The 15,227-nt window shown below is 42.7% G+C and overlaps 3 protein-coding genes across 3 annotated transcripts; 1 reads left to right on the forward strand and 2 right to left on the reverse strand.

Annotated features, from left to right (window-relative positions):
- Positions 1–3,944: 3,944 nt before the first annotated feature.
- Positions 3,945–7,000, reverse strand: LOC137255996 (calmodulin-like protein 3). Its single transcript, XM_067793632.1, has 3 exons — positions 6,528–7,000; positions 6,133–6,236; positions 3,945–4,740 (listed from the first exon to the last, which is right to left on the reverse strand). The coding sequence occupies exons 1-3, from the start codon at positions 6,681–6,683 to the stop codon at positions 4,536–4,538; spliced, it is 465 nt and encodes a 154-aa protein (XP_067649733.1). The 5' UTR covers positions 6,684–7,000; the 3' UTR covers positions 3,945–4,535.
- Positions 7,001–7,880: 880 nt separating this feature from the next.
- LOC137255767 (calmodulin-4-like) lies at positions 7,881–10,872 on the forward strand. The gene is made up of 3 exons (XM_067793289.1): positions 7,881–8,598; positions 8,897–9,000; positions 9,991–10,872. The coding sequence occupies exons 1-3, from the start codon at positions 8,443–8,445 to the stop codon at positions 10,277–10,279; spliced, it is 549 nt and encodes a 182-aa protein (XP_067649390.1). The 5' UTR covers positions 7,881–8,442; the 3' UTR covers positions 10,280–10,872.
- A 2,409-nt stretch (positions 10,873–13,281) lies between these two features.
- Positions 13,282–14,181, reverse strand: LOC137255398 (uncharacterized). Its single transcript, XM_067792840.1, has one exon. It carries the CDS (start codon positions 14,179–14,181, stop codon positions 13,282–13,284), a length of 900 nt encoding a protein of 299 aa, XP_067648941.1.
- Positions 14,182–15,227: the final 1,046 nt, after the last annotated feature.

The following is a 15,227-nucleotide window of genomic DNA, read 5'->3' on the forward strand; positions in this document are numbered from 1 at the left end:
CAACGTGATGAACATCAACAGACACTGACATTCCAGCAATGTGATGGGCATCATCAGACACAGACATTCCGGCAATGTGATGGGCATCATCAGACACTGACATTCCAGCAATGTGATGGACATCATCAGACACTGACATTCCAGCAATGTGATGGGCATCATCAGACACAGACATTCCGGCAATGTGATGGGCATCATCAGACACTGACATTCCGGCAATGTGATGGGCATCATCAGACACAGACATTCCGGCAATGTGATGGGCATCATCAGACACTGACATTCCGGCAACGTGATGAACATCAACAGACACTGACATTCCAGCAATGTGATGGGCATCATCAGACACAGACATTCCGGCAATGTGATGGGCATCATCAGACACTGACATTCCAGCAATGTGATGGACATCATCAGACACTGACATTCCAGCAATGTGATGGGCATCATCAGACACAGACATTCCAGCAATGTGATGGGCATCATCAGACACTGACATTCCGGCAATGTGATGGACATCATCAGACACTGACATTCCAGCAATGTGATGGGCATCATCAGACATTGACATTCAAGCAAAGTGACTGACATCATCAGACACTGACATTCCAGCAATGTGATGGGCATCATCAGACACAGACATTCCGGCAATGTGATGGGCATCATCAGACACTGACATTCCGGCAATGTGATGGGCATCATCAGACACAGACATTCCGGCAATGTGATGGGCATCATCAGACACTGACATTCCGGCAATGTGATGAACATCAACAGACACTGACATTCCGGCAATGTGATGGGCATCATCAGACACTGACATTCCGGCAATGTGATGGGCATCATCAGACACAGACATTCCAGCAATGTGATGGACATCATCAGACACTGACATTCCGGCAATGTGATGGGCATCATCAGACACAGACATTCCAGCAATGTGATGGGCATCATCAGACACTGACATTCCGGCAATGTGATGGGCATCATCAGACACAGACATTCCAGCAATGTGATGGACATCATCAGACACTGACATTCCGGCAATGTGATGGGCATCATCAGACACTGACATTCCAGCAATGTGATGGGCATCATCAGACACAGACATTCCAGCAATGTGATGGACATCATCAGACACTGACATTCCGGCAATGTGATGGGCATCATCAGACACTGACATTCCGGCAATGTGATGGGCATCATCAGCCACAGACATTCCAGCAATGTGATGGGCATCATCAGCCACAGACATTCCAGCAATGTGATGGACATCATCAGACACTGACATTCCGGCAATGTGATGGGCATCATCAGACACTGACATTCCAGCAATGTGATGGGCATCATCAAACACAGACATTCCAGCAATGTGATGGGCATCATCAGACACAGACATTCCGGCAATGTGATGGGCATCATCAGACACTGACATTCCAGCAATGTGATGGGCATCATCAGACACTGACATTCCGGCAATGTGATGGGCATCATCAGACACTGACATTCCGGCAATGTGATGGGCATCATCAGACACTGACATTCCGGCAATGTGATGGGCATCATCAGACACAGACATTCCGGCAATGTGATGGGCATCATCAGACACTGACATTCCGTCAATGTGATGAACATCAACAGAAACTGACATTCCTTACACTGACATTCCTCTTCACATGTTCTGCAACTGCAAGTATTCTTTGCATGTTTCGCAAATTCATATGCCCTTCACATCTTGTGGAAATAGATATATTGTTTACATGTTCTGGAACTATAGTATTAATGCTACCTCTTGCCGATGATAACTACCTGCTTTGGAAAAATTGCATGTTGCAAAAAGCTCTCTAAAATTGTCAAAGACATATTCTGGCAATTATTACCGAACGTTCACCTTATATTTCCAGTTATATTTCGGAAAAGGGTTTAATAACCACAAAGGTGATTTTTTATTGAGTCTGCAAATACATTTCATGTTTAAAAATCATTTACATGAATTACATTCCAAAACAGAAACTCCAAAATTATTTCTCAAATTGAACATTAGTGTAACCTTGATGCCACACCCCAAGTTGAATTGTAAATGAGTTTGCTGAAAAACAATTTGAATGACCCAAAACAAGTCAGACTGAAATATTCCCAGAGACGTGAGATATACATGTATGCCCAATGTTAAAGATAAAATTGATTAGTTGCGTACAGGTACAATATTAATGTTTGGAAACTCGTTTATCTGGTGATTTATAATTACATTTCCCTAAAACTGTTAAAAGCGCACGTACAATCATTACAACAAGCCGGCAAGATCGTCAGAAATATGCTCAGTTGCATTCGTCACCACTCGCCCCTCTCCGTAATCCCCAAGAAGACTCGTCCCGCCTATCGGTGCGTATCACGAGCCAAAATGCGACAAACCAATCAGAACTCGAGTAATGAGTGCGATACTTCGATAAAATTAAGACCGACTTCTTAAATCGTTTATGACATAATGTTATTGTTTTTAAAAACATGACAAATATATATCGTCCATATTGTAAGTACTAAGAGCGTAGCTATCAGAATATTGCTGTTATTGCTTTGTATGACAAGGGATGTGCACATTACATGAAACACTGTGAACAATTAGGCTTGTTCCACTCATCACGTACCGCGCGTGCATTTGTTTCGCTGTTCCAACTACTGCGCTTACCCTCTTGTCATACAAACCGATAATAACGATCTGAAACTATGATTGTTTGTTAAACAACTTTTATCAAAATTTGAATAAAATTCTGAAATTCAAATGTTCAGTTGACATACAAGACACTATTATGGATGACAACTTCTTTAATTCTTTTAACACGACGTTTCAAGGCTAAATCTTGCCCCTTCGTCAGGTGGATAATGAACATAGATAACATTGCAGAATATATACAGGTATACATGAAGCCAGAGAGGTAAGATGTATATACAAGCACATAAATGTAATTAGGTATGTACAATCACAGAGGAGAGATGAAAGGAGTAAAGTTTTAACAGTACATAGTTGTTTACACAGCTGATAGATTGTGAGTCTATGAGTCCTTGTTGACACACCAGGCAGAGGGTAGGTACACGCCTTGATCTCTATTGATCTGAGGTTCTAATCTTCTGATGTTGATTGCTTTCCAAAGCTTTCTTCTCCGCCAATCACTGATGTTGGAATCCAGGATCTCGGTGTTTTTCCAGTTGATGGAGTGGTTTGGATAGTTGACGATGTGTTCAGAGAGGGCCGATTTCAGATCTAACTTTCTTACTGAAGTTTGGTGCTCTTTGAGTCTGATGTTGAATGGTCTGCAGGTTTCACCTATGTAGCTGCTGCCGCAATCACAGTTTATCTTGTAGATGCAGCCTCTGGGGTTGGGGTTGGTTTGATCACTGCCTCCTCTTCCATTTGCTCTAAGGATGTTTTTCAATGTCTTATCAGAATAAAAGGTCACATCAACACTGGCAGTTTTTCTGAGGAGTCGGCTTTGGCACGTCTGGCTAGGGTGGAGACTATGGCTTGCTTTATTTGTGGATGGTGGTTGGATAGGTAGTGGATATACTGGTCAGTGTGGGGGGTACTTTCGATAGACAGTGGGAACGATTTTTTCAGATGAGTTGTCAAAGGATACGTCTAGGAATGGCAGCTTGTGTTGGGCTTCTACTTCCATCGTGAACTTGTACTTGTATATACATCTTACCTCTCTGCTTTCATGTATACCTGTATATATTCTGCAATGTTACCTATGTTCAGTATCCACCTGACGAAGGGGCAAGAATTAGCCTTGAAACGTCGTGTTAAATGAAGAAGTTTAAAGAAGTTGTCATGCATAATAGTGTCTTGTATTACCTCACCAACTTCTAAATGCCTTTGAAGAATTTCTTCAGTTGACATGACAGAATTATGAGGATTTGCATTCTTAATTTCACTTTATTCGATGTACTTTTTTGTTTAGAGTGAAATTCATCGGTACGCTTCCACTTCAGACAGACTATAGACACTGTTCCCTGACGTAACAGCTCTACAGCTACCAAGGGGAAGGTTGGAGGGATTTTTTAAAAAGAAAGACAACAACCCTTATTATTTTGAAAAGTATTACAACGCCGCAATATTGTACGGCGTCTGTGGTATTTTGCCAACACATTTCATAAATGTTACGAAAACGTTGGAATTTTACATATATTGAACAGCAAAAGAAACGCCACTCTGGTGGTTTGGCCTTTTTATTATTACTATCATTATTATTTTTTAGTTATTCATTTTGTCAAGTATATAAATGGAATACATACACGTTTACTGTTATTAAATTTCATTTTTTTTCAAAACTTGCCTTTCTTTTGCTGTTCAGTATATACTGTTAGCATCGGTGGGTAGTTTCTTTTACACGTCAGTTTATAGCAGTATATTTCAGCAAAACAGCATTCCCATTCTGCACGAAAAGTATGAGTGCACCGAGACCAGTTGAAATATCCATGCTTCGACTCTCGTTAAACCACATGTGTCAGATAAGATTGCATCCCATCGATCTATGCTGTTATTTGGCCACGTATATAGCGAGGAATTCCTCAAAGTTCAGCTTCCCATCTCCGTCTTTGTCACATCTGGCTATAAGGTCGCGGATCTGGATCTTGCTGAGAGGTTGACCTGCCTTGGACATGATGACCTGAAACTCCTCCTGGGTCACGAAACCGTCTTTGTTGACGTCATATACGTCAAATATACGTCGAATCCTGGCGGCGCTGTAACATGGTATGAGTGAGTTTAGTTTTACAAGACTCTAGCAATATTCCAGCAATATCACGGCGTGGGACCCCAGAAATGAACTTTACACATTGCAGGTGGGCTTCACACGTTGTACCTAGGTAGGAAATCAAACAGAGGTTTTCGATGTGACGAGCGAATGCTTAAAACCTCGAGGCTACCCCACCCCAACCACTAACATGTTATGAGATTATGAAAACCTGACATGAACACTGAAAGCACATACCAAATGAATCATTCAGGAAAATCATCAGTACAATGAGTCAGTTAGTTTAGTTTTACGCCGCACTCAGCAATATTCCAGTTATATGGCGGCGGTCTGTAAATAATCGAGCGACCAACAGTGATCAACAACATGAGCATCGATCTACGCAATTTTGGAACCGATGACATGTATAGACCAAGTCAGCGAGCCTGACCACCCGATCCCGTTAATCGCTCCTTACGACAAGCATAGTTGCCTTTTATGGCAAGCATGAGTTGCTGAAGGCCTGTTCTACTCCGGGACCTTCACGGGTCTCACTACGATGACATTGCATTGCAATTCTTTAACATATCTCTTGATGCGTCATAGTCTTTGGATCAGCGTGGCTAGTTGCGGTTTTTAGATAACAATGAAATCAGGTATGGCTTGCTTAGGGAGTGTTTGTGTATTTCACCTGACCTTTCAAAATATTTCAGAAAGCATCTCCTTCACAATACCATCAAATAGTGAACGAGTGCGGTTAGGTTTACGCCGCACTCAGCAATATTCCAGATATATGTCGGCGGTGTAAATAATCAAGTCTGGGCGAACAATCTAGTGATCAACTGCATAAGCATCGATCATCCAATCCCTTTTGTCGCCTCTTACGACAAGCATGGTAGATCAATTCTAACCCGGATGTTCTCGGAACTCCCCTGAAATAATAACTGTAATAGCATACATGATATCAGGTAATAGCAATGGAGATTATGACTAGAACGGTGTTCCATCGCAACGGTGTGACGGTTCATGTTCCACTATGACATCCGAACTGGTCGTGGTACGCAGAGCCGTGCTGCATTATTCTCTAACTTCAGTATTTAACGGAAATGAATACATTTACTTGCTGTCTTCCAGTGCTTAATCATCCCCATATTAGGACTTGAAATGGAGGCACAGATGTGGTAAATGATATGTATGCATTCTTCCGGTTCATGTCCTGCAAAGCTATAAGGTGTCGGCTTGGCTACCAAGTCACCGGATTCACCAATATGGTGAGCATTTACGGCTGGTACCATTCCGATTGTCCTCCCTCGATGGTATTAACAAACCACATGTACTTCCAACGCAGCGTTATTTCTTACCATCCCGCCCAACTCGAAAGTGTTCCACTTATTCAACTTACGCAAAATCTGCCGAATCAGGGGGAGATAATCGAGGGAGAACTGCAAGGAACTCGTCCAGCGTGATCTTCCAGTTCACATCGGTGTCCAGCTGAAGAAAGACTCTCTGAAACATTGAGTCATCATAACAAGGACAGATGGTAGGGTAAAGGTGAAATTCAATGCCTATTGAAGAATTGAGTTCTAAACCGGAAAATGATGTAACTTACTTTAATCTCGGTGTCTTTCTCCGCCATATTTTAATGTTGCTACAGTTACCATATTGTAAAAACAATTCACAGACAGTTTGACAGACAGACATACGTTGGACGGATTAACGACCGGACGGAGGGTCAGCTAGTACATATAGTATGACATATGTGGAATACATTAAATGAGTATGATCAGATGAACTTACGGCAATGTCCGCCCTGGACACCCTATGGCCACAGAATATCAACAGCTTCTCAAACTCATCAATTGTCAGCGCGCCGTCTCCATCACCGCTTTCTGCGTCCACCTTTAGGAACATCTCCGTGTACGCCATCTTTTCCTCGTGCGAGAGCTGGGCCATTTGGGTCTGAAGTTGTATGTCGAGGTAGAATGTCAGATAGATAAGTGTCTCGTCTGGGCCAATGTGTGATTATCCCGTCAGTGTGTAATTACTCTCGACGCCAGATAGATGCGTGAATTCTCTCGTCTCTGGGGATCCCGACAGTGTGTGAATACACTCTTCTCGTGATGCCAGGTAGATATGTAAATACTCTCGTCTCGTCTCGTCTCGTCTCGTCTCGTCTCTTGATGTCGGGTAGATGTGTGAATACACTGGCCTAGTGGTGCCTGATGTGTATGGTGTGTGAACATTCACGTTAAATGATGACTTGGCGAATACAATATATCAGCTCCTGTTTGGGTCTTGACACATCTCCACAATCAAGGAGCAACGTCCTCGACCACATCCGTATTAACTTCCCACAGTCTAATCTGCTCTACAAACAGGATGTCTGTATGTCCACATTAGTAGCTATAGTGTTAGACTCTCTCTCTCTCTCTCTCTCTCTCTCTCTCTCTCTCTCTCTCTCTCTCTCTCTCTCTCTCTGTGTGTGTGTGTGTGTGTGTGTGTGTGTCTGTGTCTATCTACCTCTTTATTTCTTTGATTCTTTGTGTGTGTCTGCCTCTCTGTCTCGCTCTCTGTCTCTCTTCCTGTGTCTCTGTCTGTGTCTATGTGTCTGGCTCTCTGTCTGTGTGTGCCTAACTGTTTCTCTGTGAGCCTATCTCTCTGTGTGCCTCACTCACCCCCCACCCCAACCCCCTCTGTGTGTGTGTGTGCCTGCTTCGCTTCTCTGGGTATGTGTCTGCCTCTATGTCTCTCTGTGTATGTGTCTGCCTATCTGTGTGTGCGTGTCTGCCTCTCGTAGAGGACGGATACATTCACGTCGTCCGATTACGTCCCAGGCGTAACTTCAGGGGTCATATTGGTCACTGAATTCTTGTGGCGTCTTGTTGCTGCAGATACGTTCACGTCTTGAAAGACAGACATGGACCAGCAAGATGCCGAAAAGACATAAGCTATTGCGGGGTTGACGACGTTTCATTAAAATGTTAAATTGTTTTGAATGAACCAGAAGGGTCAAATTTCTATGATAATAAACTAGAAGGTTTTCCTAAAACATATAGAAACATGTCACCAACAGACTGACTGGACACTGACCCTCTGACCCACATACGACGTCCCGTGTGCGCAGAATAAGTAAACTTGGCGATAGATGTCAGTGCGTCTCTGTGTCTACCTCTCTCTCCCACTGTCTCTGTAGGTTCTCTCCCTCCCCTCTCTTTCTGTGTCTCTCTTCTCCACATAATGTCTCACAGTAACTCAGTGTGTGTCTCTCCATATGTCTCTTTCCTTCTCTCTCGATGTCTTACTGCCTCTCTGTTCTCAATCTCCCTCTGTCTTTTTCATTCCAGTGATGTCTCACTGTCTCTGTGTGTCTCCCTCCCCTTCTCTCATTGTCTCTCTCTCTCTTCCCTCTCTCTCTCCTCTGTCCCTCTCCCTCTTCTCTCTCTCACACACTCTCTCTCACTGTCTGTCTCTCTCCCTCTCTCTCTTTCAATGATGTTTCGCTGGAACTGCGTGTTGTCTCGGCCAAGTGCTATACGTACTTAAAACTTTTCAAAGAATCGGACCACGTACGTCGCAAACAAGGAAGTGGATATCGTTGTCAACAGTTCTCTTGTGGCGTCACAGGAACTACGCGGATGTCTGTATATATACAGCTCTCATCTACTAACACAACAACAACCTCGACAACAGTGAAACTACACAGTCTGTAACAATGTCGCACTTATCTCAAGCAGAGAAGACCCTGTACGCTGACTACTTCCTTAGAATGGAAGCTCAGCTGGGGAATGGAGATGGCGCTCTGAGTATAGCGGAGTTCGAGAAACTGCTGCAGACGATGGGATTCAGGTTCACCAAAGAACAAGTGGCGGTGAGGATGTGTTCATATGGCATTTGTTGCCGTTGCCGTTGTTTGCAGTCCTCATATGCTGTAGTAGTAGTAGTAGTAGTAGTAGTGGCCGCAGCAGTTGCAGAATTAAACGTTGTGGTAGTCGTACATTGTAGTCATTATGATATTGATTATGATCAATAGTATTAAAAGTAGTGGTAGTAGTGAGTGATTATTGTTTAACGTCGCATCTCTAATTTGGTACCAAATAAAAGATTAACTGAAACTTATTCGGATGAAGTGAATAGTTAGTTTACTCTGTACATCATTTTTGTTGCAGGCGGAGTTTATAAAAACCGATACAGATCAAAACTGGAAGATTACTCTTGAAGAGTTCTTGGCTATCATGCCAAATGTGGCTCCCCCGGGCTCGCCCCAGGCCATGTGAGTAGACACGAAGTGTGGTGTCCTGAAAGTGTCAACAGTCGATACTGCCCAATATTAACCGTTAGCATTTATGAACCTTTTACTTACTGCTAGTCTTGTGATACGCCACACAGTCCTTACAAATTTGTCTCTGTGAAGCCGATTTCAACATCAGATTCTGTCTCCACGGATTTACATTTTGTCCGTAACCGCTTGGCTTCTCAGGAGATTGAGTAATGATTATTAGCACTGGTATTGACATACCACCTGTGATACGGTACATCACCATAAATTATTCACGACGATATAATACCAATGTATTGTGCCCTGAAGTTGTGATCTGATACAAATCCCGATTAGAGGCTGAGGATACATATCGCGATTTTAGCTCTATAACCAGCTATAAAACACCTTAAGATCCAAACAAAAACCATGTGTAAATGAAGGAACCTTTAATTTGAAAAACTACATATTACGCACTTTTTGAAAACCACAATGATTATTTAAAGCGAAATACTGTTAGCTGTCATAAAGAGAAAATAGAACAAAAAAGGTTGTTAATATCTGCATATTGCTGGATGGTGTCACTGCAGCCATAAAATAGAATGAAATTTGTGCTGATTTTAATATTATATCTTAACAGCTATCGTGGCCCAGTTGAAGCATCGTATCGGAACATACGACAATCTAAAACTTTCCATCGATTCAATGTCGGCGGCCCGTGGAGCGATGTGTCGATTCGTACCGATCACATCACTATTAATTACCTCATCGTGATGAATACTCCTCATTAAGGCAGACATCTTGTCCTAGACCAGTGAACACTGACTGGTTCTGAAAAACTAAGGATTCTTTATAACAGCATGACTGCAGATGACTCATAGGTAACACGAGTGATTATGCACGCAGGAACCAAATGAACAACTGCTGTATGTTATATATGGACCGAAGAATATGGAAAGTTAAAATATGTCTGTCATTTATATTCTATATTTTGGTGCTTTTCAGTGCAGCGGATATCCGACGGAGGTTTAACGAGAACGACTTGGACAAAGACGGCTTCATCACATTTGATGAACTGAGGAAGGTGCTTGCCGACGCCAACCAGGACAAAACAGAAGAGGAGCTGAGGACATTTATTAAGGACTTCATCAAGAACTGGGATGCGGATGGAGATGGTAAAATCAACTTTGAGGAGTTTCTGGAAATGTACTTGGAGACCGCATTGTGCAATGACAGTAACAATGATGATGATGATGATGATGATGATGAAGAAGAAGAAAAAAACGAGAAGTGAAAGACAATGGCGATGGTGATTTTAGTCAGTGAAACCCCACCTACGTTCCCCCCAAAGGTTTCATAGGGCACAGTTTATATCATTTTATATGGACTTTTTATAATGTGTTTTGTCTGAAATATGATGCATTATGAGTCTGACTCATCCAATGTTTCTGTTCTGCAAACATTGTGTCAGTACACACATGGAAAATGGAAAACTAATCGGACAAGGTTTCATGTCAGTTAATTACAGTATTTGACGTACGGCAACATCGAATGTGATCAACCAATGAAAAATAGCACATTTATTGTTATACCTACTTCACAATAGCATCCCCATATACATGATAGATCGATGAAAATATTAATACATATGCGTTATGTTTTTATATCGTACTATGTCAATGTTCATATAATAAGCATATAATTATTGCATGCACCAATACACACTCGCACTCGCACACGCACACGCACACGCACACACACACGCACATAGAATACATTGCTTGTATCGTACGGTTAGAACATATTTGACGCAAGATGTACATTCAAACGAACGGTATTTCGATCTTTTTGTACTTTTGTGACAATAAAAAGTTGTGAAAACATAAACGATGTGATAGTTAATATTTGTTGAAATTATTAATGACTGGTTTGAGTGATGGGTGAGTGAGTGAGCAATGTTTTGACAACACCACACTGTCACCACGAGGGTACTTCGAAGACAGCACACATGTTGAAACACCGTCATTTATTACCAACGTACAGCCTCAATCGAAATGCACAAGGTGCTCACAAATCGAAGATAATCATCAGGTAGTATCAAAGATTCGAACCCAAGATCACATAATCCTGTTAAACCGAAGGGAATTAACTCTGCACTCTGAAATTACAACCACAAAACAGTAACATTCCGAATACACGTACTGTAGTTCACAAGTACCAGACGGTAGAAGTGGCGATATATGAATATTTATGCACAGATGTCGAACGGAACGTATGTTATATTCTTTCATTTCGTGTTTAGTCGCATAAACGATCATTCTGGGAGAAACATACAGAAAAATCATGAGCATATCAAAGCAGAATGGCTTTCGTCCTTGGTCAATACTAGTGACCAATAAAAACAGCGATAACAAACTACTCGTATTCCGGAAACAACCGAGAATTAATGAGCAGGCCAGTCATCAGTCATATGACGTAGTAGCGTCTGAAGTTACTTCCGGGTTCCCGTCGCAGGGATGGGGGGGTAGCCTAATGGTTCAAGCGTTTGCTCTTCACACATAAGATCCCCGTTCGATTCTCCAAATAGGTAAAATGTGTGTAGCCTACTTCTGATGTTCCTCGCCGTGAATATTGCTGAAAAAATCAAAAGCGGCGTGAAAATAAACTCACTTTCTCTTGGCAACAGAGACCATGTAATCTATGATATGATCTCTGTGGTAATAACACTGATTAAAACTAAAATGTCTGGCGATTTAGCCAGCTCGCCCACCATGCATCCATGCGACATGAATATAGTTTGTACAAGTCAGCGTCGATTGAGGCTTAATTAGTACCAAATCAAGATAAACTGACGCAAGATAAGTGAGTTAACTGACTGTAAAGTGCACGATCGTCGTGTTATAGTTGCTGTTCGTCATATCACATGGCTATTGCAGTAAAACGGTATCACCGTGGCTAAAAGCATGACAATATCCGCACATATGCGTCGATTCACGGTTACGCATTCTGTGCAAATGACGCGAACGATCGAAACGTGCACGGCAGGCGCCATTTGTGTTTCGAACGAATTCCTACTTCTTTGCGTGATTGTGACTGAACAATCCACGGATAGGCGGATACACGTGCGCACACGCACACACACACACACACACACACACACACACACACACACACTCATACACAGACACACACACACTCACACACATACACTCAAACAGACACACACACACTCACACACATACACTCAAACAGACACACACACACACACTCACACAGACACACACACACTCACACAAACACCCTCATACTCATACACAAGCACAAACACACACTCACACTCAAACACACACACACACACAGAGAGAGAGAGAGAGAGAGAGAGAAACACACACACTCTCTCTCCGTCGTGAAAGTGTACTAAATGACCACTGAAACTCTCGTGAAGTGTGCAGCCCACCCACCGTCTTCATCGGGACGTTGTTCCGAACCAACCTGTCTCAGAGAGTCGTATCCGCCCCAGACTATTCACAAAATGTTTACGAATGCTGGCTTGTTCTCATCACGATATTGCGCGATTAATGCCAATGTTACGTAAAGTCCGACTCGACCAAACTCAACCACAGAGTCGTTAATCCAGTTCTTTAAATAACCATTAGCCCACCCTATTTCGGAAAAAAGGTGGAAAGTGGAACTTTTACAATCAGTTACGTCCCTTGCCATCAACACTATGACTCGCCTTGATGAGATTGGTACTAACTACGTGAAACATAGCTTACAGCTCTTTTCAGTTTAAACCCTAGAATTGGAGACGGGTACAAGTGACTAAAAAGACAGTTGCACGACAGTAGTTTATTTTGTTTCAGCAAAATATGTCGCATTTTAACTATAATATCACAAAGCGATGTCAAACCGTTTTATGCGTTTATAACAAGTGAAAATAAGTTCATTCAGAATGCAACTCAAGTGTTTTATTTTAAACCCATCACAAAAGGTACTATGTAAAAGCAACAGCAAAGCTTGGAAACAACATGGACATAAAAACATCTTTCAGTGTGACTTTGAGCAAGCTTCGACTTGGCAATGCTTGCAAGTTTGAAATTTGAGTCCGGTAAATGGCTGAATGACAATCTCAAAAATGATAATATCATTGGACTGATTTCTAATTTAAAATGCCTGATAATAATATGGTTAATATTGAAATACAGATACGCAAGCAAGAGTTATGTTAGGAGAATCTTCTTCACAGACGTACATTGCTGGATAATATCCTCGCCAACAGCGACGATGTTGCCGGGTCTAGAAGGCAAGTCCGCCCATTCCCTGGTTTCCACTATTACCGCCATTGTTCATTCCTGGCAGACCCTGGCTCATTCCTGGTAGACCCTGATTCAGACCCTGATTCAGACCCTGGTTCATTCCTGGCAGAGCTTGGTTCATTCCTGGCAGACCCTGATTCACTCCGGAGAGACCTTGGTTCATTCCACCAACCATATTGGGATTTTGCATACCAAGGCTGAACCCTAACTGACCCTGGCTGGGGTAGGGGCTGGTGGCAGACTGACCGTCTAAGCCGATCTTGCAGCACAGAGGAATGACGTCCAAGCAGGTCGACCCAGAGATCTGGTGAGAGGGGCACAGAGCAAGTCCACGGCCGGTCAACTCATCAAAGGTCATACTGTCGATGGTCTCCGATGATGTGGCTGTCTGGCCCTGGTAGATTGTGACAGGAGTGCCTACGACTCCGCGCGGGGTACGGGACTGGCTCCACCAGGAACGGTCTGTGATGATGTCGCCGAGGGCACGACTGGAACAACCTTCTTCGACGCGGGACGATACAGTAACGACGAACTGGTATTGTCCCTGAAGAGTGGAAGATGTGCTGGCAGACACGACGGCTGAGAGACGGAGATTACGAGCGCCACCGAACCGGTTGCCCCATGCCGACTGAAATCTGTTGTTGTTGCTGCTGCCGAGGCTGAGGGTGACCCTCATCTCATCCCCATTGGAGTTTTTGCCGATACAAGTCTGATACAGTGTGGGATCCTCCGGAATCATCCCTCGCATCCCTGCCCCAGCGGAAACCTGCTGGCCCCAGCCACCAACTTGACCTTGCTGACCCATACCCCACCACTGGGCGTTAGCGTGGTGAGAGACGATAGCCATGACGGCACACACAGCGACGAGTTGAGATATCATGATTGCTGAGATGAACTACGGATGGCGGACCGAGTAGTTGTGACTGGACAGTGGTCAGCAGCTGTTATATTGGCCTGGATATGGGAGTGTTGCCATCATTACATTGCCTTGAGGGGGTTGTCGTTCAGCGTTGAGGAAGTACAGATCTGAAGATACATAACGTTGTTAAAGTGATCACTCACCGGCAGAATATCAATTTGATGTCGTTTATCGGCATGGTACCCCTACTCCCAAAGCGTAACTGATCATTATGCAATTAATGTTTTCCACACCCGCACAATCGTAATTAACACACTCTTCCTGATTGATCACATTCAAACGACCTCGTTTCTATCTAAACAGTCAGAGAAACTAGTCCGTGTTAATGACGCCCAATTTATCCAAGCGCTACAATGTACCTGTGAAGAAGACTAAAAAGAGAAAATTTGATAACATTGTGGTTTTTAGGTGCTGCTTTTCCGTGTATAAAACACTATCAGATTTTCTTCTAGACTAGAAACTGTCTTGTTTCCTCATTGTCTTATCTGTCACGTTCACCATAATTTAGACATAGGCAGAGCTTCTATCTTGAATCACTTACCATGTGACAATATCATTGTTGTAATGGCTGCTCTCGCAATACGTTTGTTTCTTTATATTTAATGCTACAAATAGTAGAGAAAGTAGTAGTAGTAGTAGTAGTAGTAGTGGTGGTGGTGGTGGTAGTAGTAGTAGTAGTAGTAGTAGTAGTAGTAGTAGTGGTGGTGGTGGTGGTGGTGGTGGTGGTGGTGGTGGTGGTGGTAGTAGTAGTAGAATTGTAGTAGAAGAAGAAGGGGGTGGAGAAATAGAGATAGTTCTAGTTGTAAATGTACTTAATCTATTTCTTTCATTCATATATTTATGTATTTAAATTTTCTGTTTATTTCATATGCTTAACGTTTTTTTCATAAATTACATACTTCTGTTTTGTCTCTCGAGCGGCTGTCTTCATATATATTTGTATATATTAGATGTTTATTTCTGTTGTTTTGTATTTTTTTTCTTCAGTTCCACAGTGTGTACACCAT

Source organism: Haliotis asinina, chromosome 11 (assembly GCF_037392515.1).
Source record: "Haliotis asinina isolate JCU_RB_2024 chromosome 11, JCU_Hal_asi_v2, whole genome shotgun sequence".
Classification (NCBI taxonomy): domain Eukaryota; kingdom Metazoa; phylum Mollusca; class Gastropoda; order Lepetellida; family Haliotidae; genus Haliotis; species Haliotis asinina.

Coding starts and splice junctions, on each gene's coding strand:
- LOC137255996 (XM_067793632.1), bottom strand. CDS start 6,683: ATGGCCCAGCTCTCGCACGAGGAAAAGATGGCGTACACGGAGATGTTC. Junction 6,237..6,527: donor TGTCCAGGGCGGACATTGCC/GTAAGTTCATCT, acceptor TCAATGTTTCAG/AGAGTCTTTCTTCAGCTGGA. Junction 4,741..6,132: donor CCTGATTCGGCAGATTTTGC/GTAAGTTGAATA, acceptor ACCATGTTACAG/CGCCGCCAGGATTCGACGTA.
- LOC137255767 (XM_067793289.1), top strand. CDS start 8,443: ATGTCGCACTTATCTCAAGCAGAGAAGACCCTGTACGCTGACTACTTC. Junction 8,599..8,896: donor TCACCAAAGAACAAGTGGCG/GTGAGGATGTGT, acceptor TTTTTGTTGCAG/GCGGAGTTTATAAAAACCGA. Junction 9,001..9,990: donor CCGGGCTCGCCCCAGGCCAT/GTGAGTAGACAC, acceptor GGTGCTTTTCAG/TGCAGCGGATATCCGACGGA.
- LOC137255398 (XM_067792840.1), bottom strand. CDS start 14,181: ATGATATCTCAACTCGTCGCTGTGTGTGCCGTCATGGCTATCGTCTCT.